The sequence below is a fragment of the Panicum virgatum genome, chromosome 5N, assembly GCF_016808335.1.
Source record: "Panicum virgatum strain AP13 chromosome 5N, P.virgatum_v5, whole genome shotgun sequence".
In the NCBI taxonomy this organism is placed as follows: domain Eukaryota; kingdom Viridiplantae; phylum Streptophyta; class Magnoliopsida; order Poales; family Poaceae; genus Panicum; species Panicum virgatum.
Window position 1 is genome coordinate 24,162,314 of NC_053149.1, and position 25,650 is coordinate 24,187,963.

Consider the following 25,650-nt stretch of genomic DNA (forward strand, 5'->3'; position numbering starts at 1 on the left):
CTGCAGTCGTAGCGGTAGCAACACGAATGGTCAGACTGGAGAACGATGAAGACGTATCCCCCTGCAGTCGGAACGCCGGTGTAAAAGCTGTGACTGGAGACTCATGCAGATGATAGCCCTTTAGTGCCATAGTAGCCGAAGTCGAGGTGGACGTGGTCGAAGCCGTGGAGGGGGCGCGGGTCGAAGCGTTGTCGAGGTGCTCGAGTACACAAACTCAGCAGCTTCTTGCCGAAGACAGCAGGTTGACGGTGCGGCGGATGATGATGGTAGACGGCGCAGTTTGTGACTTAGGTCACGCTCGAGATAGGGGTGGCGACGGCGCAGGTTGCAGCAAGTGTCGCGCTCAGATCAGGGGTGGCGACGACGTCTTCCCTCAGGAACATCGGCGGCAATGTCTGCGTGAGAACGGCTCGAGGCGCGGAGGTGGATCAAGCGCCTGCTTGACGAAGACCAGCGGCGAGTGGCGCCATCGCCTGAAAAAGCGACGACACCAGCAGGGTGGCTTGATCACGAATGTCGTCGCTGCAGCCTGGAAGGGCGCGCAACAGCAACCTTGTTCACGGGAGCGTCGACGACGATGCGGCGACGAACGGCAGGGCGACGCAAACCGATCTTAGATCGGAAAAGAAAAACAGCAGCAGGAGGACCATGGGTACCACGCAGGTGCGCAACCAGAGCCCGGCGACGATGATGAAGGCATGGGGTCGAGCCGCCACCCTGGCGGAGAAGGGCGGCGCGCGACCGTCGGGCGCCCCCGATCTTGCGGCGGCGGCGCTGGCGACGAATCCTGGCGGCGAGGTAGGTCCCCTTGCTGTGCTTGGCGACGACAGGCACGACTGATCAGAGGGATCCGCCGGGCATCCTACGAGGGTGCTGCCCCCGGTGGAGATCGATCTCCCCGGGGGCGGCGGCGGCGGCGGCGGCGGCGGCAGCGGAAGCCTAGTTAGGTCACAGGATCGTGACCCTCTGACACCATGTAGGAGAGATAGGATGCGTATAATGTGGTCGATGTATTGCATTGAACCTCTAGGGCGAATATATAGGAGTACATGGCTTGGAGGGTAATGGCATCCTAGAGATAAGGAAGGTTATCCCGGGATTACAATCAATCCTAAACTAACCATATCCGGAGTTGCCTAATATACTACATTATTCATGAGGTAGCTAGGAGCAAAAAGAGGGAGTGATCTTAAAACTTGACTATGAGAAAGCTTACATAAAGTCAACTGGAACTTCTTAGAAGATATGCTCAGATCTAGATGCTTTAGCCAACGATGGATCGAGTGGACTAATGATATAGTCAGAGGAGGTTCTATGTGTGTGGGAATTAATGATGAAAATAGCACGAACTTTAAACCAGGCAAGGGATTAAGGCAAGGAGATCCTCTTGTTGGTGTATATTGAGCCCATGTGTATAGAGGCTCATCTAGAGGCCCATGTATAGGAATTATATATACCCACTCTTTTAGGGTTGGAGAAATACATCCATTATTCTCTCCATCATTGTATCATTAGCATAGGCTCCTCTCCTCTCCTCCCAGCTGCCGCCGCCACCGCCACCATGGCTGGCCGGTAGCCGGCGTCGCCTCCCTTCCCTCCCCTCTCCTTCCCTTCCCTCTCTTCCCCTGCTCTGCAGCTCAGATCTGGCGCCGACCCGTCCTCTGTTCCGGCCGGCGCCTGGACCACCTTTCCCGCCGGCGCCTGGGCCGCTCGGCCGCCCTACGCCGCCGTCGCGGGGGCTGCAGGGGACCCGTCCTCTGCCAGTTTCCTCCCCAACCTCTCTGCTCCGGCCGTCGGGGTTTGGGGCTGCTCGCCCATATCCCCTGCCGCTGCGGGGGCTGCAGCCGCCGCTGCCGCGAGATCCGCCGCCCTGGGGGCCGTGGCCATTGCCCAGTTGCCGGGTGGGGCTGCCGGTGCCGCGGCGGGTGGCGCAAAGCACGCGCCACCACCGCCAGGGCCGCCTCCCCAGGGGCCTCCGCCCCCTGGACCGCCGCCCAGTGGGCCGCCTCCTCCACCGCCGCCGCCCACCGCGCCGCCGTCGCTACCGGCAAGCAACCTGCCGCCGTCGACGAGCCCGATCCTGCGTGGTTTGGGCTAGGGATATCGCCCGCGGATGCGCCGCTCACCGCCGCCGCCCTCCGTGGGCAGCAGGCCGATGCCGCTCTCGCCACGGCCCTCCTCGCCGCCAAGTCGGAGGCTTCGGCGGCCCAGGAGCGGGTCCGCGTGGCTGCCCTCGCCTGGGAGCGCGAGCGCGCCACGGCCGACGCCCTCGCTATCCGGGTCGCCGAGGCGGAGCACTTCCTCCGCGTCTTCTCCGGCCAGCCCGTCGTCCCCGAGCCTGGCGCCTCTTCCCTCCACCAGACCCCGCCCGCTGGATCTGGAGCCCGGTACGATCCGACCGACCCCATGGTCGCCCATCTCCACCTCCAGGCCGCCGGCGTCCAGAACATCAGGGCTCTGGTCACCATCCTCCTCCTACGGACGCTGGCGGGACTAGGTCCTCACTAGGGATGGCAACGGATTTTATCCGCGCGGATACCTATTTCATATACCCGTACCCGCGACCCAACATCCATGCCCGTATCCGCGCCCGCCACCCGCAACGGGCACAAAATCATGCCCGAACCCGCTATCCGCGGGTATCCCGTGCCCGCGGGCACACCCGTGTACCCGGCGCGAGCACGGTTCCTGGGAGAAGGAAGGGGGACGGCGGCGGCGTGCAGTCTGGAGGAGGGGATGGCGGCGTGCGCGCTTGGAGGCCGGAGGGGCTCCATCGCCGACAGGGAGGAAGGTGGCGGCGCCACCCATACCCCAGCAGGGAGGAGGGCAGCGGCGCCCGCACCCAGCAGGGAGGAGGAGAAGGAGACGACGGCACTAGCTGGGCCGAAGAGGAGCCGAGGGGGTGGCGCGCTGCTCACGCAGGCGCCTGGAAGGGGGCAGCGGCGGGGCCTCCTGGGCGCCGCCGCCAGGGGGAGGAGGGCAGCGGCGCCCGCACCCGGGCACGGGGAGCAGCGGTCGGCGGTGGAGCGGCGGCCGAGCGGGTCGAGGCTTCGGAGGGGGCCTGGCGGAGCGGCGGCCGGTGGGGGCCTAGCGGAGCAGCGGCCGGACGGGAAGCACCGGCCGGAGGGGCCCTGGCCGCTTGGGGAAGGGACGCCGAGCCGCCGATCGGAGGGGGAGCGCCTAGAAGGGGAGGCCGCCGAGACGCCGAGCTCGCCAGGGATAGTGGCGGCCGGAGGGGGAGCGCTTGGAGGGGGAGGCCGCCAGGGATTGCGACGGCCGGAGGGGGAGCCCGCCAGGGGAGCGGCGCCGGGGGTGCGATGCCTGGCAGGGAACGGCACGGGGTTGGGGCCGCTGGGTTTGGGGGTCGGGGTGGGAGTCTGGCGGCTGGGAGTTTGGGAGCTGGGATGGGAGTGGATGGAAACAAGAAACCCAAAAGCTCTTTTATATGGAGATGTAATTGGACCCACATGTCAGCGGATTTGCGGGTTTGCGGGTTCGGATATCAAATTTTGAAATCCGTTAGTAAATACCCGTTGGGTTTGAAGTTGTACCCGCGCCCGTGCCCGCGGGTACAAATCCAGACCCGAATCCGCGCCCAACGGGTTCGGTATCCGCGGATTTGCGGGTATTTTGTACCCGTTGCCATCTTGACTCCTCACCCTCCGCCGCTACGCCCTCGACGACCACGTCCTCGACGACTCGCCGATCGAGACGCGGGACGTAGTGTGGCTGCGCCTCGACAGCGTCGCCATGTCCTGGATCTTCAGGACCATCTCCCTAGATCTTCAGGACCTCGTCAGGACCCACGGAGGCACCGCGCGGCAGGCCTGGGTGGCGTTCGAGGGGCAGTTCCTCGGCAACGCCGAGTACCGCGCCCTCCAGCTCGACGCCACCTTTTGCACCTTCGTGCAGGGGGACCTCTCCGTTGGTGAGTACTGCCAGCGGATGAAGGGCATGGCCGATGCTCTTCACGACCTCGGGGATCCGGTGTCTGATCAGGTCTTGGTGCTCGATGTCCTGCGAGGCCTGAGCAGCACCTATGACCACCTGAAGAGCTGGATCGCCCGCCTGAGGCCCTTCCCCTCCTTCCTGCAGGTCTGGGACGACCTCGCCCTCGAGGAGATCACCAGGGGTCTCGCGCACGAATCGCCCTCGTCCACCTCCACCGCGCTCGTCGCTGCTCCACCGGCTTCCTCCGCCGCCCCTGCCACCTCTTTCCTTAGTGCTGCTCCCGCCGGGCAGACCGGAGGTGGGGGGAGCCGTGGACGTCGGCGGCGTCGGGGGGGGGTGGTGGTGGTGGCAGTGGTGGCCCTGCTTCTGGGGGTACCGGTACCGGTGGGGGCCGTCGGGGCGCGCCGACTCCGGCTCCGACTCCCGCTTCTGCCCCTGCCCCTGGAGGTACGCCCTGGCCATCCTTCAGCAACCCATGGTCAGGGCGCATCTCGATGTGGCCGTTCCAGGGTCCGGGAGGGGGGCCTCGTCCTCAGCTCCAGCCGGCGGCCATGTTCACCGGTGCTGCTCCCCTCTCCGCGCCGTACTGAACCCCGCCCGCTCAGTCCAGCCAGCACCGACCTAGCCTGGGAGGTGGGACCAGGCCGCTCTGGCGCAGTCCTTCAGCACCATGGGACGGACGCCGCCGGTCAGCACCGAGTGGATCGCCGACTCGGGTGCCTCCTTCCACACCACTCGTGGTGCCGATATCCTCTCTTCTATCCGACCCCCACACCCCTCTTGTCCTTTTTCTATCATGATTGGTGATGGGTCTTGCCTTCCTGTCACCGTCGTGGGTTCTGCTCCTCGTCTTCCTAATGTTCTTGTTGCTCCTCAAATGGTTCACAACATTCTTTTCATTCGCCAGTTTACTGCTGATAACTCTTGTTCTATCGAATTTGACTCTTCTGGTCTTACTGTGAAGGATTCGGCTTTCCGGCGTCCGCTCCTCCGATGTGACAGCCCGGGGCCCCTTTACACTCTTCGGCTTCCTGCTTCTGCTGCTCCGTCTTCGACTTCTTCTTCGTTTACTGCCTTTGCCGTGACGCCTTCTTCCACTACCTGGCACCGCCGGCTTGGTCACCCCGGCCGCGACGTTTTGGCTCAGCTCCGTCGTAGTATCGATGTTTCATATACTAGGACTCCTGCTGAGCACCTCTGTCATGCGTGCCAGTTAGGTCGTCATGTTAGACTTCCGTTTTCTTCTTCTTCGCGTGCTGCGCATGCTTTTGATCTTATTCACTGTGACCTGTGGACATCTCCTGTACTCAGCATGTCTGGCTATAAATATTATCTGGTCATTGTTGATGATTTTTCTCATTACTCTTGGACTTTTCCTTTGCGCGCCAAGTCTGAGACCTTCCCCACTCTCCTCCACTTCTTTGTTTGGGTGTCCACTCAGTTCGGCCTCACCGTTAAGGCCGTCCAGTGTGACAACGGGTGGGAGTTTGATAACTCCATCTCCCGTTCCTTCTTCCTCTCTCGGGGTGTTCAGCTGCGTAAGTCTTGTCCGTATACCTCTTCTCAGAACGGCAAGGCTGAGCGGATGATTCGCACGACGAACGACGTCGTGCGCACCCTTCTGATCCAGGCCTCTCTGCCCCCGCGCTTCTGGGCTGAGAGCCTCCACACCGCCACCTACCTGCTCAATCGCCTTCCGTCCACTGCTTTTCCTGCTCCCACTCCACACCACGCTCTCTTCGGTACCCCTCCTCGCTACGACCACCTTCGGGTCTTCGGGTGTGCGTGTTACCCTAACACCTCCGCCACCGCTTCTCACAAGCTGGCGCCCCACTCGACTCGTGTGTTCCTCGGTTACTCCCCTGACCACAAGGGGTACTGATGCTTTGACCTCACCTCTCGCGGCGTCCTGATCTCCCGACACGTCGTCTTTGACGAGTTGGATTTCCCCTACTCCACCTCCTCCACTCCTTCTCCTGACCCCGAGCTGGAGTCTCTGTTTCCGACTGACCCGGTGGTTCAGCCATTGTTACATGTTTGTCCTTTCCCTGCAGATTTCCCGGCGCACCGGCACCGCTTCCGGTGATCCTTGCTGCACCGAGCGCGGCCCCGGTACCCGCGGTCGCGCCACGCGCGGCCCCCGGACCTCCGGTAGTGCCGCGCGCGGACCCGGTGTCTCCCGCTGCGCCACGCGCGGCCCCGGTGCCTTCCCCTGCACCTGTGCGGTACGCTCAGCCGGTGCAGGTGTACCAGCGTTGGTCGGCGCCGACACCGGCGCCACCTATTGCTCCGGAGGGTCCTGCGACGCCTACACCGGAACTGTCGCCGCCGCCGCCTCCTCCGGCTCCCTCTTGAGCCGAGCCGGAGGTGTACCACCCGCTAGTCATCCATCGGGATCCTCGGCATATCCATCCCATGGTGACTCGGCGGATGGCGTCTCAGACCGCGACTCTCTCCGCCACCGATGGGGAGCCGTAGGTCTCTCCAGTACCCTCCTCTGTCCGCGATGCTTTGGCGGATCCTCACTAGCTTCGCGCGATTGAAGAGGAGTACGCGGCTCTTCTTGCCAACCAGACATGGGACCTCGTACCGCGTCCTTCTGGTTGTAATGTGGTGACTGGCAAGTGGATCTGGACGCATAAGCGTCGGGCTGATGGCACACTGGAGCGATACAAGGCTTGCTGGGTTCTCCGGGTGTTTACTCAGTGACTTGGTGTGGACTATGATGAGACCTTCAGTCCAGTCGTGAAGCCCGCTACGGTGCGCACGGTCCTCTCGCTTGCGCTCTTGGCCCATGCACTAGCTGGACGTGAAGAATGCGTTTCTTCACGTCACTCTGTCAGAGACTGTCTACTGCTCTCAGCCAGCGGGATTTGTGGACTCAAGTCGTCCGGATATGGTCTGCCGGCTCAACAAGTCTCTCTATGGTCTGAAACAGGCTCCTCGGGCTTGGTACTCTCGGTTCGCCATGTTCTTGCTGACATTGGGGTTCACCGAGGCCAAGTCTGACACGTCTCTCTTCATCTACCGCCGTGGGGATGAGACTGCCTATCTGCTGCTCTACGTCGATGACATTGTGCTCACTGCCTCCAGTCAGCGGTTGATTCAGAGTGTCATCTCCTCTCTGCAGCAGGAGTTTGCTATGAAGAATCTTGGTAAGCTCCACCACTTCTTGGGCGTCACTGTTGAGCCTCGCCCGTCTGGTCTTCTTCACTAGCGGCAGTACGCACTCGATATTCTGAAATGGGCTGGGATGACTGATTGCAAGCCCTGCTCCACTCCTGTCGACACTCAGGCGAAGCTGTCTGCTGATCTGGGTGATCCGGTGGCTGATCCTACTGCCTACCGGAGTCTGGCCGATGCTTTGCAGTACCTCACCTTCACCAGGCCGGACCTCACGTACGCTGTCCAGCAGGTCTGTCTCCATATGCATGATCTCCAGGAGTCACACCTTGCTGCCCTGAAGCGTCTCCTCCGCTACGTCCGTGGCACAGTGGATCTCGGCCTGGTGCTTCACCGCTCGTCCTCTGCTGAGCTGGTGGTCTACACCGACGCTGACTGGGCTGGCTGCCCGGACACTCGTCGCTCCACTTCCGGCTACGTCGTCTTCCTGGGCGGCAACCTAGTCTCCTGGTCGTCCAAGCGGCATCCGGTTGTCTCCCGCTCCAGTGCTGAGGCGGAGTACCGGACTGTCGCTAACGGCGTGGCGGAGGCGTCCTGGCTACGACAGCTCTTGGCGGAGCTCCACAGCCCGCTCGTCAAGAGCACGCTCGTCTACTGCGACAACGTCAGCGCCGTGTATCTCTCCACCAACCCTGTCCAGCATCAGCGGACGAAGCATGTGGAGATTGACCTGCACTTCGTGCGCGACAGAGTCGCCATCGGTGATGTTCGGGTACTCCATGTCCCGACTACCTCCCAGTTTGCTGACATCTTCACTAAGGGACTGCCCTCCTCGACCTTCTCGGAGTTTCGCTCTAGCCTCAACGTAGCCGGTGGCTAGTTGTGGCTGCGGGGGTATTAGCCCTTTGTACTCTCTTCTTGTCCAGTCTTAAACACCGCTGCGCCGGTTGTTCAGACTGGGGGTGTTAGCTTTCTTGTTATCCAGTCTTGAACACCGCTGTGCGGTAGTTCAGACTGCGGGGGGTGTTGGTGTATATTGAGCCCATGTGTATAGAGGCCCATCTAGAGGCTCATGTATAGGAATTATATATACCCATCCTTTTAGGGTTGGAGGAATACATCTATTATTCTCTCCATCACCTCTCTCTCCTCTGCTCTTTAACTTGGTAGCTGATGTGTTTACTAGAATGATGGGTAAAGCTGCCAGGCAATATCTTATTAGAGGTCTTATGCCTGATGCTTTCCCAGCAGGGATTGTCAGCCTGCAATATACAAACGACACCCTTTTGTTCCTTGACAATGACATGGAAAAGGCAAAAAAATTTAAATGGATCTTATCTTGCTTTGAACAACTCTCGAGCATGAGAATCAATTATGATAAAAGTGAGTTGCTAACTCTTGGGCTTAGCTGAAGATGAAAGCTACCTCTTTGCTAGGCCCTTTGGCTGTAAGAGGAGTAACTTCCCTGCTATTCAATATTTACGCATTCCTCTTCACCATTCTAAACTGAGGGAGGATATCCAACCTATTGTGGGTAAGCTTGTGAAAAAGATTGCTGGCTCGAGAGGGCGTCTCCTCTCTTATGGAGGAAGATTAACCCTTATTAGAGCTTGCCTAGCTAGTATCCATAGAGGGCGTCTCCTCTCTTATGGAGGAAGATTAACCCTTATTAGAGCTTGCCTAGCTAGTATCCATATCTACCTTATGTCCATGATCAAATTTCCTAGATGGGCAGTAGAAGCTATCAATTCAAAGATAGCTAACTTCTGGAATGACCAGGAAGACAAACATAGATATCATTTGGCTAATATCCAATTGATATCTCAAAAGGAGTTTGGGGGCTTTGGTATCCCTGACTTAGGGAGCCTGAATATCTGCTTATTAAGCTAGATACCACCTGAGGGAGAATGTCCTTTGGAGGAAAATTGTGGATCACAAATATAGGAATGATGGACCTAATCTGTTTTGCTCTCCTTAAATAGGTGCTTCCCCCTTTTGGAAAGGAGTGCTTTGGGCAGCAAAAGCTGCTCAAATGGGTTACAGTTGGAAGATTGGGGATGGCAAGAATGTGAGATTTTGGGAAGATCACTGGTTTGGGTCTTGCAGCTTGGCCATCCAGTTCTGGCCAATCTATGTTCTTATTAATTAAGGAGCAAGGTTGCTGCGTGGCTGACCTGTGGGATGGGTCTAGCCTGAAATGCACTTTTAGGAGAGTTGTCTGAAAATTTGATGAGAATGTGGGAGGATATTATCTCTATTGCCCAGAGTATCACTTTTACTGATGATTGTGATGCCATTATTTGGAAATTCAACTCTAATGGTCGTTACTGAGTACAATCCCTCTACTCTGTTATCAGTTTTAGAGGGATTAAACCTATATACACCCCAGTAATGTGGAAACTAACAATCCCCTCATGAATACATGTTTTCTTGTGGCTAGTACTCCCTCCGTTTCAAATTGTAGATCGTTTTGGCAAATCTAGATACATAATTTTTATCATGTATTGAGACATAGTGTTTATCTAGATGCATAGCAAAAATTATGCATCTAGATTTGCCAAAATGACCTACAATTTAAAACGGAGGGAGTAGCCAACAATAGATTGCTCACTAGAGACAATCTGGCTACGAGGAAAAATCTGGACGATGTCTCTTGCATTTTCTGCTGTGAAAGGGAGTCTGTTGTCCACTTATTGTTTGATTGCTGTGTTGCCAGACTTGTCTGGTGTGATATTTCAGACATCACTGACAAAGCGGTGGGCGCTGATTTTGAATAGGTGCCAAAATGGTGGACCAGTAATAATAAATATGCTGCCTTGAATGTAATCTGTGCTGCTACTCTATGGTCGGTTTGGAACTTACAAAATGAAATTTGTTTTCAGGGTGCAGTGTGGAAAGATGTTCGGGTATTGCTGATCAAGAGCAAGAACGCTGAGGTGGAAACTGGTCTACAGAGAAAAAGACTGGCCGTGCCTGGAAGAATGGTCTACTGTACTAGAGATGAAGGCGGCGCAACCTTTGAAGCTTGGGTGGGAACTATCCCAGCCAATGACTTCGCATACGTTGGCCTCCAACCATGCGTCGGGGCAGGAGTACGCGAGGGTGTCGACTCCAAACGCCCAAGAGGATCAGTCTACTGAACAGGGCTTTGTTGATGAAATACCGCGACAGGATGTTTAGCTTCCCGTTTAAATTTTGAGTGCTGGTGCTCTTTATCTGAACTTGCTCTGCAAGCCTGAAACCTGCATCGACTTTTGTTTCTGCAATGAAACAGGGGAAACCTTTTCTTAAAAAAAAGATAAAGTCTATTTTTTGCCATCCAACTCTTGCCCGAGTTTTATTTTGGCCATCCAACTCCAAAACCGGGCATCCTTGACCATCCAACTCTCAAAACCGGTCACATTTGGCCATCTGGTGGTTTTGAGTGTGGTTTTGCTGACGTGGACGACACATGGCGGTGGGGCCCATCTGTCAGCCCTCCTATCCCCCTTCTCTCTCTTTCTTCTCTCTTCTCCCCCTCCTCTCACCCTGCATCGGCCGCCGCACTCCCCCCGCGTGCCTCTCTAGCTCGCCGGGCCGGCGGTACGGGCCTGCGGCGGAGCTCGAGCGGTGCAGGCAGGGCAGGCCGCTGCCACGCGCCAGGCCCCGGCCATGGCCTGAGCTCGAGGCTGCCCCGTCCCCGTCGCCCGCACTCGCCGCCACCGCTCAGAGGGGCCGCCCGCCCGCCTTCCCGCGCGTTCCTCGAGGACCTCGGGGTGCCGTCCATGCGTCCCTGCCCCTGCTCGCCCCGCGGACCACCCTGCTCCTCTGTGCCGCCGTCGATCCCGGGAAAGCAGGGGGCGGTGGCGCGCGCAACCTTCTCCCCCACCGCCGGCCGCCCTCAATTTGTCGTCTCCGGTGAGGTTACCTTCAATTACCTTCAATTTCTTGCGCAGGGAGCTTCCCCGTCCTCTCCTCGCCCGATTCCAGTCCTCACCCGGTCGATTCCCCTACCGCAGGTCCTCCTCAGCGGAGCTCCATCGCCACCGCCGCCGGACGTCGTCGCCCCGCCTCCTCGTCGCCGCTCCCCACGCTGAGCTTGGCCGGTGAGCTTCGCCATGCCCTTGGCCAGCTCCACTAGCCTCCTGGCCGCCTACCCCAGCCGGCCACCGCGCCAAGCCGTCGCGGCGTCGCGCCGAGCGTGCGCCGCGGGCGTGGGCGCTGCGCCACGGGCTGCGCTAGCTCGCTGGCCAGACACGAACGAACGATGGGCTCGCCGGCGGCAGCAAGGGGCGGCGGCGGCGCTACTCCCGCGGCAGCCTAGCGGGCGGCGGCCATGGAGGGGCGGCGGCGCCGTTCTGGTCTCCGAGAGGAGCTCGGCTTGGCTCTGGGAAGGAAGAGGAGTGGAGAGGGAAGTGGGAGGCGTCGACGCAAAGTGAGGGAGGGGAGAGCTGGGTAGGGGAGGGCGCGGGGTGAAGGGCGCAACGCTCGTCGTGGTGGCCGGCAAGGCCGCGTGCGGCGCGCCGGGAAGGCTTGTGCATGGCCGAGACGATGGGACGAGGCGGTGGCGGGTGCAAGCTGGTCGGGGCGTCATCCTTGGCGTGGCCTGGCCGTCAGGCATCGCCGGCCACTTGTGCCGGCGGCCTCTGCTGCGGCACAAAACAGGGGAGGGTGAGGGAGAGGAGAGAAGAGAGAGAAGGGGAAGAGGAGTGCTGACAAGTGGGCCCCACCGCCATGTGGCGTCCACGTCAGCAAAACCACACTTAAAACCACCAGGATGGCCAAATGTTACCGGTTTTGAAAGTTGGACGGTCAAGGCTACCCGGTTTTGGAGTTGGATGGCCAAAATCAAACTCGGGCAAGAGTTGGATGGCCAAAAATAAATTTTATTCTTAAAAAAAATGCAAAACAGAATGTGCTATCATGTCATTGTGTATCTTAGGTTTAATGCTACATGCTGGCATATATGCTCACAACTTTTAATATAAAGGTACTTTATCTACTTAGGCTACAACATTAATATTCACTCCATGGCTTCTTCCAGTGGCAGTAATCATGGATGAACACATCACTCCTGCCAAAAAAAACAAAATAAAGATACATCCTCCACTTTTGACATCTAGATGACAACTCCAGTCATTTTATTTCTCTACCTGTATACACATTACAACCCTTATAATTCACATCCTGAAGAGCGAAGAACTAGGAGACCATACCCTCATGCTTCTGGAATTACACCATTAGAAGTTCTCCTTGTGAAACTCAAACTTTGTATTTGTCTTGTGGGTGAAATCTGCTGACAGCTGCCGTAGCTGCGGCACCAGCACAGGCTCCCCACAGTAGAAAACTCCTGAACAAAATGTTTGTGTTAGTAGGCGTCTAGGAGATGAAGTCAATTGACATTTCGCACACCTGCTTTGACAAGATGGGAAGATGACATACCGACGCGTTGGTTGTCATGGTTCACTGCAACATGTTTGAAGACACTTCGCCAGTTAGGCCGTGCAAAATGTGTCTTGACGCTAGTTCCAGACAAGATATCCACTCCCTTCTTTGCATGTTGGAGCTCTTGCAGCATGACAATGAGTGCAGAACGTGCATCCCCTTCCTCGTAGACGCTCGAGCAGTGATTGTGGAGCTCAATCACTCCATCCTTGTCCTTCTCAGCAACCTCATTCATGACCCCTCGGAACCATTCAAAGGATCCCTCTTCTCTCGTCACCCAGTAGAAATAGGCCCTCTTTGTCATGAATGGTCTCTTCTTTGTCCTGCCCCTGCCCTCAGGCTCTGTGCCTGCAACAGATCCCCCCTGCTGAATGTGGTTAAGCACATCCTTCACAATGCTAATCAGCGGAGTGGCTCCAATGCCTAGTCCAATGAGCAGTAGCACATCATATTCCCGGTAATCTTGCGCCGGAGCACCATATGGTCCATCAATGAGAAGTTTTGGGAATCTAGAGCATGTCAAAATTCATGATCAAAATGTAAGAAACATATATTGTACTGTACAACATTTTGGAAACAATTCAAAGAAATTCCACCTGGCGTTGCTTTCAGAAATCCCCTTGGAAAGGTCGGCTCGAAGGAGTCCACTTTCTCCGTCAGTTGGAGGTCGGCATGCCTGATTGAAATTTACAGTAATTATCAGTTCCATGATATAAAACAATTGCATTGGTATAACAAGAACAGACTTCACAAGTCACAGTTTTTTCCATATTTAGGAGTTTGCCTTGTTCCAGTAGCTCATTGAGGGAGTAGAATTTTTTTCCACAAATATCTAGGAGATTAAGTCTTGTTGCACCAGTAGCTTATTGAGTCCATACAAAAATTAAGGAGCTAATTTACCTCAGAGAAGACAGTCCTAAGCCGTGAAGTCCAATCGCCCCTTGTGCGAATGTGAACACTAAGATAATCGTCTCCTGGTGCTGAAGTGATAGAAAATGGGTGCCTGCAAGAGAAACAGATTATGCACTTTAGTCTTCTCTGTTCTGCTGATCGTATAGTCAAGGAACTTTTTCATCAAGAAAGGGTATAATGTGTCTACCATTCATATGGAGACACGGCACGGCAGTTTATAAAGATATACTGCCCACTCCGATATCTGAAACCAGATGGTTTGGACATATAGAGAGCCAAGACATTCCCCGGATATACAGCAACCTATTGAGAGGGAACAAAGTTAAAAGATACAAAGGAAAAAACAACACTTAGTAAATGAGTTCTCATAATAAAGAAAATGAAAATACTATGGAGGAAATAGTTTTTTGTAGCATGAACAAAATAGGCACTCAAATTCTGTTTGAGGAGTGAACACCGATGGTAGGGGTGTACAACCACACCTCACACCAAATGAAGAATGAAAGATGCCTAGTTGTGGTCACATTCAAGTTGAAAAAGACAAACAAGGCAAAACTAAAGAGTCAAAATTTAAGGTACCTTCTGAATCCTAACTGCATCATGGCTCCTAAATAGCCGAAGAATGCGCTCACTTACATACAAGAGCACAGGAACAGCAAGGTACATCCAAGTCTGTCAATGATTAAAAATGCTCTGTAAGTATTAACTTTCAGAAAATATGTGTTATATTGCCAATAGGATACTGATGTTTACCGTTTTCTTGTACCATTTCCTGCTTAGATATAAGCAGATCCCATGGACGATGAGCAGTGCATATACAATAACGAACAAGTGGTGGGTAAACCAGAAGGCATTGAAGCCGGTCATTTTCTTGAGGGGATTAGAATCCTTGAGCCTGTTACGTCTAAACCATGGTTGGGCTAATACAAAAGCTATAGTCATAAGTATAACCATGACCACACCTGTCCACCCTTCAGTTCCCTTTACAAACCACCAGTAATTTGGTGGTCTTTTGTCCCCAAAGAAAGGCTTCATAGGTTCATAAGCAGCATCACTTGCATGGAGCAGCCGAGGAAAATCACATGTCAGGTGAGCACCTGCATGCAAAGCAACGCCTACTGCAACACCTGCTGCTATTACCTGCACAAATATTATATCATGTAATTTCCATCTTACTCATAGTATGTTCAATGCAGAATTATCTATCAGATTAGCATGTTAACAGTTCATTTTGGTTGGTCCTCTAGGATAAATAAGGGCTATGTTGTTGGAAGGGAATGGATAGCTCCATTGGAAAGATTCATCGCAGTGGTCAAAACTAGTTGAGTCCACATGTTTTACCTTATGAAAGTTTATGTTGTCATTGAAGGGCACAATGGCTCCGATCTTTGTCTTGGACCGAATCCAAGTTATTGTATTTCGGCAAACAGGAAAAAGAACCAAGGCCATATTGAATTTGAGAGTCTCTGCAGCACCTTTTGCAGTTGTCACACAATAACCCATAATGTTGAATACAGCTCGATTACGGTATTGGATAAACTTCCAAATGAAGAGGGCAATGCAGATTGAGAGCCAGAGAGTCATAACCCAAATACGCTTCCAGTTCTCCTCAAGGAAGTACAAGAACTCTTGCCAGTAGTGGTAAAATTGACTTGTGTCCTTGTTCGTAGCAAGCCTCATGCTAAGAGCTTTGCTAAGCTTTGAGCTATGTGTTGTACTTGATCTTGCAGCAGCTTGAGATGGTGACTGCAGCAAAAGTGCCTCCAGATCCTCAAGCTGTTATTTGGTTTAACGTAAGTTAGTACATGAAATGTGCCAGAATTGTTGTGTTTATGAGTAATATTGGACAGACCTCTATGTATCCGAGATTAGTAGGGTCAAGTTCTTCCATGATGAGTGCTGTGTACTCATCAGCTCGTTCCTTCAGCTTGGAAAGTTTGTTTGCTGATGCACTAAGGGTAATAATCTGAAAAGGGCAAAAGGCATATTAGCGCTTTCTTAAAATCTAACAATGCACAAACAAATCACATAACTCTTGGACTAACTGACCTCCTTAACCTCCTCAGCTGTGATCCTTCCATCAGCATTTTTATCAACCCTGGACAGAGGAAACAAAACACGCTAATTGTGGAACTGTTGAACAAACAACTGCTGCAAGTTATGTACAATAGCTTTGTTTGATTTTATTTTTCTGAGATTACGTGCTAGAATAGCAAGTATTTTCATGTAGAATTGGATATGGAAAACTACCATATTCAGTATTATATGTATAAAGGAAACCATGCCAAGACTGAAAGGTTTTCATTAAAATTACTAACATGTCAAAGAATGTCCGGAGACGGTTGTCAAAACCCTGATCACTGAGTTGCTCCCAGAAATCTTTCAGTTCATCCTTAGTCAGCACCTGCTTCACCATCCCTCTCTTCCTTGCCAATGAGTCGAACACTTGCACTGCAAACTCATCAGATCCTTCCATCCCTGCACAATCCAAAGCAATGCTTATATTGGTATTCTACAAATAGCTGTAAGGAAAATACAAATTAACTACAGCCGCTGAAATTACCAATGCATTTCCCAAATCTTGAACGTAGCAGGACGCCATCAACCTGTAGCTGAATGAAGCGCTTCTCCACTGCAGCCCAACCATCATGGCCAACTTTCGCAGTTACAAACTGCAGGCCCTTCAACGCCACAGCAGCACCACTCTTGCTTCTGTCCAATCTCTTCCTCGTGTTCTTTCCCAACTGTGTCTGTTGTGCCTTATTGCTTGAGTTCTTCAGCTTTAGCCCATTTGTTACCTGCCTTAACTTTGATGCGAGTTTGCCGCTCCTTGATGAGGAAGGTGACACTAGTGACAGGCCGTCAAACCCACCACCATGCCCTGAGCTACCATCATCAACAGCTCTGACATCTTCTATTGCCACTGAATCACGCTGTACATCAAGAGTGATCTCCACAACCTCATCATCATCTTTGAACCTGGTTGTCTTTATGCCCCTCCGGCTTGATTCTTCCAAGTTGCCACTGTGTGGGATTAATGTTGCTGTGCCATCTTGTGATCTCCGTGAACTGCCCAGGTCTGTGGCAGCTTCAGTGCCTGCCATCTTTCTCTATCTCTCAGGTCAGAATTCTGCTTATGCTCTGGTCAATGGATAAGTTAGTAACTAGCAGGAAAATGGGGGAAGAACTTTAGTAATTGCAAACAGTGCTTGTTCTTGCAACAGTCAATTATACATCCTGCTAGAGTAAAATATCAAAGAAAAGTTCATTTTTGATGAAAAAATTTGTTCAATAAGATTGAAACCATTTGCGGTCTAGGACTCTAGGTACAGAAGAAATTCTAAAAATACTGGCAAGCGCCAAGCAGACAGGGAAGTCCAAGGGAAATAAGACTGGTCGTCTATGGTTCAATCAGATCCAGAGCTCGCATCACAAAATAGAAATTTGCATAGAAAAAAAAGACGAAGATGTTACTTAACTACCAAGATGGTGGGGATAGCAACCCCAACGATTTGCAACCTCGACAACGCCAGCAAGGTAAGGAACAAATGGGACAAATTCAAAACTTTTCCAGAAAGAATCAGGGAACACTCCCAGACTGAAAGAAACTACCCCCAGATTTGAAATAGGTCCACACGACCAAACCAAAATGCCTCCTTCCGCTCAGATCTAGTGGTCGTAGCTCTCAATTAATTCGAAAAACGCAAAGCGCCAACCTTCCGCTGAACCGCGTATTCATTTGTTGCTCCAAGAAACGGCAAATTTTAAATGGAAAAGAAATAGAGAAACGTTTAGGAGGGAGTAGCAGCTTAAGAAGAGCGGGGGGGAAACTGAAACCAAGTGGTGAAGAAAATCAAGAACAGAAGATAAAAAGTGAGAAATCCGGGAAACCGGGATCATGGAGAAGAACTCTACCTTAAACCCTTCCAGAAATTTCAGCCAGGGAATGGAACTCCAAGCATTTCTTGAATACCTCACTGAAGAACAGAGAAAACCCCAAGACCTCAGTCTTCAGCACACAATGGGCTTGCAGGTAGAACCCAAAAAGAATAACGAGAGTAATTTCAGGGACTAAATGGGTAAGCGGACAAGGTATTACCACACAGCACGCGGCGTACGGCGAAGTCACCGGTACACAGGGCACCGGCACCGGGCTTCAGCAAATGCAGCTGCAGGTGGGTTCGCAGCAGCCGGAGGCTTTCAGGGAGGCAGATGCAAGTGCAGTGTGCAGGTGGTCGGGTACTAGAAAGCAGAACCACCCCTCCACTCAATGCGATGAACAATTAAGTAGTCCCTTGAGAAAACAATTAAGTGGTCCCTTGAGGGAGCGGTGGCGTGGTGCCCTGGTGCGTGCGGGACAGCGGGAGGGCCGTAGGAGGCTAGGACTAGGAGCAAGCAGGGTGGCGTTGCTGTTTCTGTCAGTTTGTGGCGAGCTGTATTTGTACTGTACAGTATTTGTCAGGCTGGACAGCTTGACACACTGGAACTGTTACCTGCAGAGCGCATGTTGCTATTTTTTTTTTTGTCACCGGTCAAGATGGTAACGGATATAAAATACCCGTGTACCCGCGGATACCCGACCCGCTGGGCGCGGATTCGGGTTTGGGTTTGTGCCCGCGGGCGCGGGTACGACTCTAAACCCAACGGGTATTTCATAACGGGTTTGAAAATTTAATATCCGAACCCGCAAACCCGCTGACAGGTGTGTCCTAACACAGTAACATTTTTTATATAAATCATCTCTACTCTCTAGGGTTTCTCTGGTTCCTTTCCTTCCCCACTCCCGAGTGCCAGCCGCCGCACCCAGTCCCCCACCCAGCCGCCGCCCCACTCCCGAGTGCCAGCCGCCGCCCCCAGCCCCCTACCCAGCCCAGCGCCGCTCCCTCCTCCGGTCTCTACCCTCCCCCTCTCCCTCCTCTCTCTCCCACCCGCGCCGCCCCCTCCCTGCTCCGGCCCTCCTCCAGCTCACGGGCGGGACAAGCCACGCCGGCAGAGGCCATGGAGCGGTGGCCTTGAGCTCCGCCGGTGCATCCTCCCTCCTCCTTCCTCGCACTCCGGCGGCGGAGGCCATGGCGCAGCGGCCTCGAGCTCCGCCACGCGGAGCTCGCGCAGATCTTGGTGGCTCCTCGAGCGCTCCGGACGCCTCGCTCCTCCCTCCTCCCTCCATGGCTGCAGTGGATCCACGCAGTCCTCCCGCGCCCCTCAGCCAGCGGTCCGCCCCTCCCTCCTCCTCGGGCCGCCGGCCGCCACTCCGCCAGCGGCCGCCGCTCCGCCGCCGGCCGCCGCTCCGCCGCCGGCCGCCGCTCTCCCTCCTCCTCAGGCCGCCGGGCGTCGCTCCACCGCCGGCCGCCGCTCCCACCCTCCTCCTCGGGCCCCTGGACCGCCGCTCCACCGCTCGGCCGCCGTCCGCGTCACCCAGATCCACCCCAGCCGCCGCTCCATGGCCGTCTCCGCCACCCTGACCCCGGCCACCGATGCGCCTCCCTAGGCGGGTACACAGGCATATCCGCGGGCAAGGCATGCCCGCGGATAGCGGGCACGGGCGTAATTTGCTACCCGTGGTGGGTAGCGGGCGCAGGTGCGGGTGCTGGTTTGTGACACTGGTATCCGCGGGTAAAATACCCGTTGCCATCTATAGTCACCGGGGTATCCCCACCTAAATTATACTGATAGGGTTTTTTCCAAGCCAAATGCCATTACATCAAATTTTGAGCGAGGGAGAAAAAAAAAGGTGCTGGTAGCAGTTTTACATCCGGTTTGTTCTAGTACATGGGAGACAAGGCTTGGCAGCGGCTGTTGCTATTCGCTGTGTTAGTTTGGTTGTGGCTGGTGGTTGGTGTTGATTTGTTATGAGAGAACAGTACTGCTGACTGGCTGTTAGCTGGTGGCTAGTGCTGATTTAGTATGAGAGAACAGTACTGCTAGCTAGTTAGCTGACAAGCCAAACGAACACAGTGATTGTCTTTGGACCTTGGATCGGGGAGGTTGTCTGCTAATTTAGTTGAAATCACCTCACGAGAGAAAAAAAAGAAACTAATTATGTGAATGCACCACGGTAAAATTAAAGAATGGGACAGCTGTTTCCTCTAGCGCTTCACAGTTCAGAATTGTAAAGCCATTTAACACACAGAGTGATGTTAGGGTTTTGAAGCATTCACATTAATTTAAGATGCGTTAACAAGGTGAAACTCCCATCTCTTTCAATGGAGTATATAAATAGGCTTCTATGATAGAGCAAGATATTTAAAATGCATCTTTTAATTGTCTGACAGGTTTAGGTGAAACAAAACACTCATTCTGGTGGCCCGGAGCACCCCATGGCCAAGCGGGGCGCGATTGGAAAAGAAGCTCGTCGAAGGAGGAGAAAGCTTTCATGGTGACAATGGAAATGGATCATGACCGTTGGATTGTATGCATCGATGGTCCAAATTTTGGGTGTAAAAATATTCGGGTGGCTGTAGCCATAATTTAACATGGTGTTTTGTCGAGTTATGGTACTAGAAAGTATCAAGTGTTTCTTTGAACTTGGTCTACATTTTTTTTTACGAAACACACGCATACACGCCCACCATGAAGCCTCCAAGAAACTAGACCCAACAGACCCCTCGTTTTTTTTGCGAAAGGGGATACTGTATTAAGCAGACATACAGTACAACCCTGCGTATTTGCAGGAAACACCCTGGTGTACAAGATAATTAAACACACACACCCAGGAGCTTCCACCGTCTTCTTGAACCCCCGGCGACTCCAGCCCGCTAGAATCCATCCAAGTCCACCGTCCTTCTCGCCATGGAACCCCAAAGCCTTGGATATGTCGCAAGATCCGTCGCGTAGCAGATCCACGACGAACTGAAGCCACTGAAAGAACATCGACCATTCCATCGACAAAGAAAAACAGGGACAACACCATCTGCCACCACCAGCAAGAAAACCGGTGGCCGGAAAAGATTCTCCTCCCGCTGCACTGAAGGACACCAAATGCTTGGCAACTGCTGCAAAAGCCAGCACCTCAGAACGTCCTAGGCACCTTAAATCCGATGAACGCACACAGCCATCCTTGCAACGCAAACGAAAGAAGAAAAAGATCCGCCCCGGCAACCAACAAATCACCGGTCGGAAAAGGACTCCTCATGCCGTCGCCGTCGTCGGTGACGGAGAAGCCGTCGGACGCGCCGAAGACGAAGCAGCAGAGGAAGAGGTGTCCCGCCCTTACGCGAAGAAGCAGGAAGACAAACCTCGCAACGCCGGCGACCTTGATGCTTGAGAGGCTCGGATCTGCAGAACAACCCGCGACGCAAGCCAGCACCAAGGCAACAGACAGGAGGAGGAACAAAAGCTTCACGCCGCCGCCGTCTCCGCCGGTGGGGAAGAACCCGACCACCCCATGGCGAACTTCCATGGGAGTCTTATTTAGCACCTAAACTAGAAATCTAGAGCTAAATATATACAACACCTGGTAGATCGAGCTTCCCCTCCCCCTCCGGCGCCGACGAGGCCACCAGAGGGGAGGGGGAAGCGCTGGGATCTAGCCGGAGCCGAGCAGTCGCCTTTCTCCGCCGCTCTGAACTGTAGCGAAGGGGAAAGCGAAGTGAACAACTTTTTTTCTCGTTGTTGAAGGCCATATCACATCTAGAAAAATATATGCACTTCTCATCCTAGGTACGTACAGATAAGAATGCATGATGTGACAAAATGACATTATTTTGCCACTAATTCATTTCCCTTTCATGCATTCTTTCATGTTTCTCTGCTTTCTATTCATGTGTTCCCAGCGTGGTCTGCTTGTTCGGACTCTTTTTATATATGCTGCCATGTAGACACTACCAGTTTCAGTAATAATCAATCATGCCCGGCCAATTCTAATGGGGTTTTATTTTGACGTTTCCAAGTAGCCACATAAGCAACAAGCAAAAAATCAAATGGTGTTTGAAACTATCTCTCATGTGTACAACTTCATTGTGGTTTCATAGGCTCCGAATAACAGTTTCATAACTCATCAAGAGTTGATATCATCATGCTTCCCAAAAGACCATATGATTAACTATTTGGGACCTGGTGATAAATGATACTATCGGGAAGTGCATTGAAAATCGTCCATTTTTCTATGCCCAAATAAGTGAGAAGCACAATAAAATTAACGGTTAGACCTGGGAAAAGTAGGATCAGCACAAAAAATTGTGCACTTGTGATGTTTCAAACTGAGAATCACACGCAACCCTTGAGTTGTCGGTATTCTTATCTAAAGCCTATTTAATACCTTGATTCTTCGTGGGAATTCAAATGTATAGAAATCTTTTAAACTTTGTTCAAGGCTATGCTCGTGTCCCACATTAGAGACATATAAACGGTTTGTTTAATTATTCAAGCAACGTCCAATTAATAACACAAGCCCTAACTTACGCCGCGGATTAAGAAAAGTTGTCAATGGTCCCGTTGCAAATACTTTTTTTAACATCCGTTGCAACTACTTTTAGTGTAGTCAAGTTGCGTTGATTTTTCATGTAGTTAAACTGACAAAAAAATTAAACAAATGTAAATGCAGATGCTCATCCCAATAAAAGCACACATATGCACATCCTTACCCTATGCATGTTTGCAAGAGAGATCACATGTTAAGAGTTCAAAAGTCACCACAGGCTTAAATCGATGTGCATGTCGCTTATCATTAAAAGAATAATTAGTCCCGAATGCAAAGCACCTATTATGAGTCAGAGACTCGAACCTAGCTGGAATAGTTTCAAAAAAAAAAAGAATCTAATCAACTGTTCTTCATTCAGTTCACTTACATTGCCATGTTTCACATTGTTCTTGGATCCCTAGCTAGGAACTCCAGAAAGTACATTTTTCCTGAACAAGAAATAAAAAGAAATATAAAGGACAAACCGTTATCCAATTTCCAATGTGTGAATAACTCAATATTCATACAGAAACACAGCTATTTGAGCGTATAATGTTTCCTTGTAGGCACTTTGTCTTCCTCAGTTCTCAATAGAAAATTAGTCAATGATCGTAAGCTTTTGAAAGCTGCATCCATGTGCCTGCAGTTGCGTGTTTGTGACACAACAACCTGTAGGCTGTAGGATTGTAACTACGCCACTAGAGTAGTTTCTTATCTAGCTGCTCTCAAAGAAGGTTTGAAGTTTCTAGAGTAATAGTAAGCTGGTGATGATCAACCACATGCGCAATGCATGGGAACTTGGGAACACTAGGCTACTAGAGGATAATTGCGCTTTATTTGCGTCCCTCTCATGATCAAAGTATTGATGTGATCGATCTGGTTGGAGGTATAGAGATATGTGTGGACAAATTACAGATGTTCAACAAATAAATTATATCAAGTTTGAAACTGACGTGGAGTCTAGCATAGTGCCAGAGGTGAAGCCCCTCAACTCAAAAGTGACTTGTGTGAAATATTGGAAAACTTAGTAATTAGTATATGTAGCTAAACTTTAGCATATGATGCATGTTAGAGCCAGAAACACCTAATTGTTTTTTTTTCTAGGAATCAAGGGACACCGAGATAGTTGCTGGGGTCAACATAGGAAGAGGATTTGTAGGGTGTGGTGATATTTTTTATTTGTGTACTATATCTTGGATGTTATGTGTCCTATTGACAGTGTTCCTCTTGATACTTTTGGAAATTATCTTATTTTTAGGACACAAAATAATTTCCAAATACTACAGTTTAGAAGCACGTTATGAAATACGGCATGGCGCTTGCATAGAATGGCTTATCAGACGAATATTTTTATAAAAAAGAAGTCACTGACAATAAATACAATGAAAATTGCACTACGCAAATACAAGCAGAGGCCAACTTTACTAGACGAAGCCGATTTTACAGTCGTTGAAAGTCATCAAAATTATAACTATATAGAATTATTACCGGTGCTAGTGTCTCTCGATGCATCATATCTCAAGTGCTGTAAAAAAGGCTCGAAACATACCTCTTAAAAGTCTTTCGTGATGACGCCGTCGGTGCGAGGCCTATATATATATGTATTTATATCCACGATCGAGATGAAAATGACATTTATAATTCCCACTAAACAGGGAATCGACTTTGAGCTCCGATGATGATTCCATCTCCTGAACTCACTTCAGTTGCAGCTCTTACGTCAAAAGCACTTGACCTAATCAGCTAATCTCCATTCTCGTTATGCAGGCCGGCTGTGCTTATCCTCGCACCATGATGATCCTGATCCGCACATGCGCGCGTCACATCGCACACATACATATATTCAGAGCCGCCGCGAGCGGGACCTGGATTGGTAATTAGTCAACTCGATCGCCAATCGCGCGTAGGGCAAGAAACAACCTCGCTAAAATATCTGAAGGAACTTGAGATCAAATTTATTTATCACGCTGTTGACACGTAATCACGCCAACACACTTGAATGCGCTAGAACGCGTGAACAATCGTCAAAACGATCAACACCAGCAGTACTCTGGGCGAACCGGTCTGACCAGTGGCGCAACTGATCTGACCGGTCAGGTGCAGAGAACCACGTCGAGCCTAGAAACGCGAGCTCAGGAGGGAGCCCGTTGGAGCTTGCGCAGATAGGGTTGCTTTAAGATCGGCGGGCCACTCAGAACGGCTTCAAACGCCGTCGAGACGCAGGAAGAGCAGAATTAGGGTTTGGAAAAGCTAGAGTTTAAGAGGAACAAAAAGTAGATGTATTTTTGTATTTATTTGATTGGAAATACCTCAATCGGCCTTAGCCTTTATATTTATAGGCCGGGGAAGTCGTACCCCTTCTCCAAGTCGGATTACACAAAGTTTCCACAAATAAAACAACTCCTACTCGGACTAAAACTGGGCAGACCGGTCTAGCCGGTCGGCCCGACCGGGCAGACCGGTCGGCCTCTGACTTGCCAAATTTGGCTGTCAACATATGCCCCCCTGCTTTTTGGTGAGTTTCACAAGCCAAAAAGCAAGAACTACCCTGATGTACATGTTTTACACAGAGCATACAAGTCTAAAAATAAAACTAAGGGCGATATCTAATACTGGCCATCTTCGTCTTCACGCACTTTGCCACACACTAGGTTAAAATTTCTTCAAGTATCTCCCATTGATAGCTCTAGGTAGACCCTCACCCTGCATCGTCTCCATCATATATGAATTACCAGAGATGACCTTGATAATCTTGTATGGACCCTCCCAACTTGGCGACCATTTGCCAAACTTATTGCTTTTCATCCCAAGAGGCAAAATTGTCTTCCAAACCAGATCTCCAACCTGAAAAGCTTTAAGCTTTACCTTCTTGTTGTAAGCTCTAGCCACCCGAAACTTGTCTTTCTCAATTTCCTTCAAAGCCTTCAAACGCTCGTCGGTCACCTCATCAATATTATCCATCATTAAATCATGGTAATCAACAGCAGAAATGTCATTTTGTTTCACTAGTCTATAAGCTTCCAGATTTACCTCAACGGGCAAAACGGCCTCTTAACCATACACAAGCTCAAAAGGAGTAACCTTAGTAGCACCATGTATACATATACGATGAGTCCACAATGCTTCGGATAACACTTCATGCCACCTCCTAGGATTTTCTTCTATCTTCTTCTTGACAAGTTTGATCAAAATCTTATTACTAGATTCGGCCTGCCCATTGGCCTGAGCATAGTATGGAGATGAATTGAGCAACTTAATCTTGTAAGATTCGGCAAAGACACACACCTCTTTTGATATAAATGAAGAACCTTGATCCATTGTCAAAGTTTGTGGAATGCCGAATCTATGAATAATATGCTCAGTAATAAACTCAATTACCTCCTTATGTGTCATGTTCTTCAAAGGAACTGCTTCGGTCCATTTAGTGAAATAATCCGTAGCAATCAACACGAAGCGATACCCCTTTGAAGATGGAGGATTAACTTGTCCAATGAAATCCAACCCTCAACCTCGGAACGACCATGGTTTAATAATGGGATGCATCAACGCAGTAGGCAGCAATTGCAAATCACCAAACCGCTAACATTCTTCACATCCTTTATAGTACTTGAAATAATCGGACATCATGGTGGGCCAATAAAAACCGACTCTTCTAAGTAACCACTTCATCTTGGGAGCTGATTGATGAGTACCACAAATACCTTCATGAACCTCACCCATAGCAACTTGGGCCTGATCCGAGTTTAAACATTTGAGAAGTAAATCTTTGGCAGTTTGACGATAAAGCTCATCGTCTCTTAAAACATACTTGAAAGTCAAACGCCGAATATTTCTCTCTGCAT

General features: G+C 51.6%; 2 protein-coding genes across 4 annotated transcripts; one reads left to right on the forward strand and one right to left on the reverse strand.

Moving 5' to 3' along the window:
- Positions 1 to 648: 648 nt before the first annotated feature.
- On the forward strand, positions 649 to 2,098 carry LOC120674681 (basic proline-rich protein-like). Its single transcript, XM_039955819.1, has 2 exons — positions 649 to 798; positions 1,637 to 2,098. The coding sequence occupies exons 1-2, from the start codon at positions 649 to 651 to the stop codon at positions 2,096 to 2,098; spliced, it is 612 nt and encodes a 203-aa protein (XP_039811753.1).
- Positions 2,099 to 11,967: 9,869 nt separating this feature from the next.
- On the reverse strand, positions 11,968 to 17,731 carry LOC120672633 (respiratory burst oxidase homolog protein B). 3 transcript variants are annotated; one of them, XM_039953138.1, is made up of 14 exons: positions 17,510 to 17,731; positions 17,326 to 17,387; positions 15,974 to 16,551; positions 15,729 to 15,888; positions 15,460 to 15,508; positions 15,263 to 15,376; positions 14,752 to 15,186; positions 14,164 to 14,550; positions 13,990 to 14,082; positions 13,598 to 13,713; positions 13,399 to 13,501; positions 13,095 to 13,174; positions 12,496 to 13,007; positions 11,968 to 12,403 (listed from the first exon to the last, which is right to left on the reverse strand). In XM_039953138.1, the coding sequence occupies exons 3-14, from the start codon at positions 16,512 to 16,514 to the stop codon at positions 12,294 to 12,296; spliced, it is 2,700 nt and encodes an 899-aa protein (XP_039809072.1). In that variant the 5' UTR covers positions 16,515 to 16,551; positions 17,326 to 17,387; positions 17,510 to 17,731; the 3' UTR covers positions 11,968 to 12,293. The 3 variants fall into 3 exon arrangements, with proteins under 3 accessions (XP_039809072.1, XP_039809074.1, XP_039809073.1); XM_039953140.1 differs by having other exon boundaries at positions 15,974 to 16,540; positions 17,510 to 17,684; XM_039953139.1 differs by lacking the exon at positions 17,326 to 17,387 and having other exon boundaries at positions 17,510 to 17,681.
- Between the last annotated feature and the right edge of the window lie 7,919 nt (positions 17,732 to 25,650).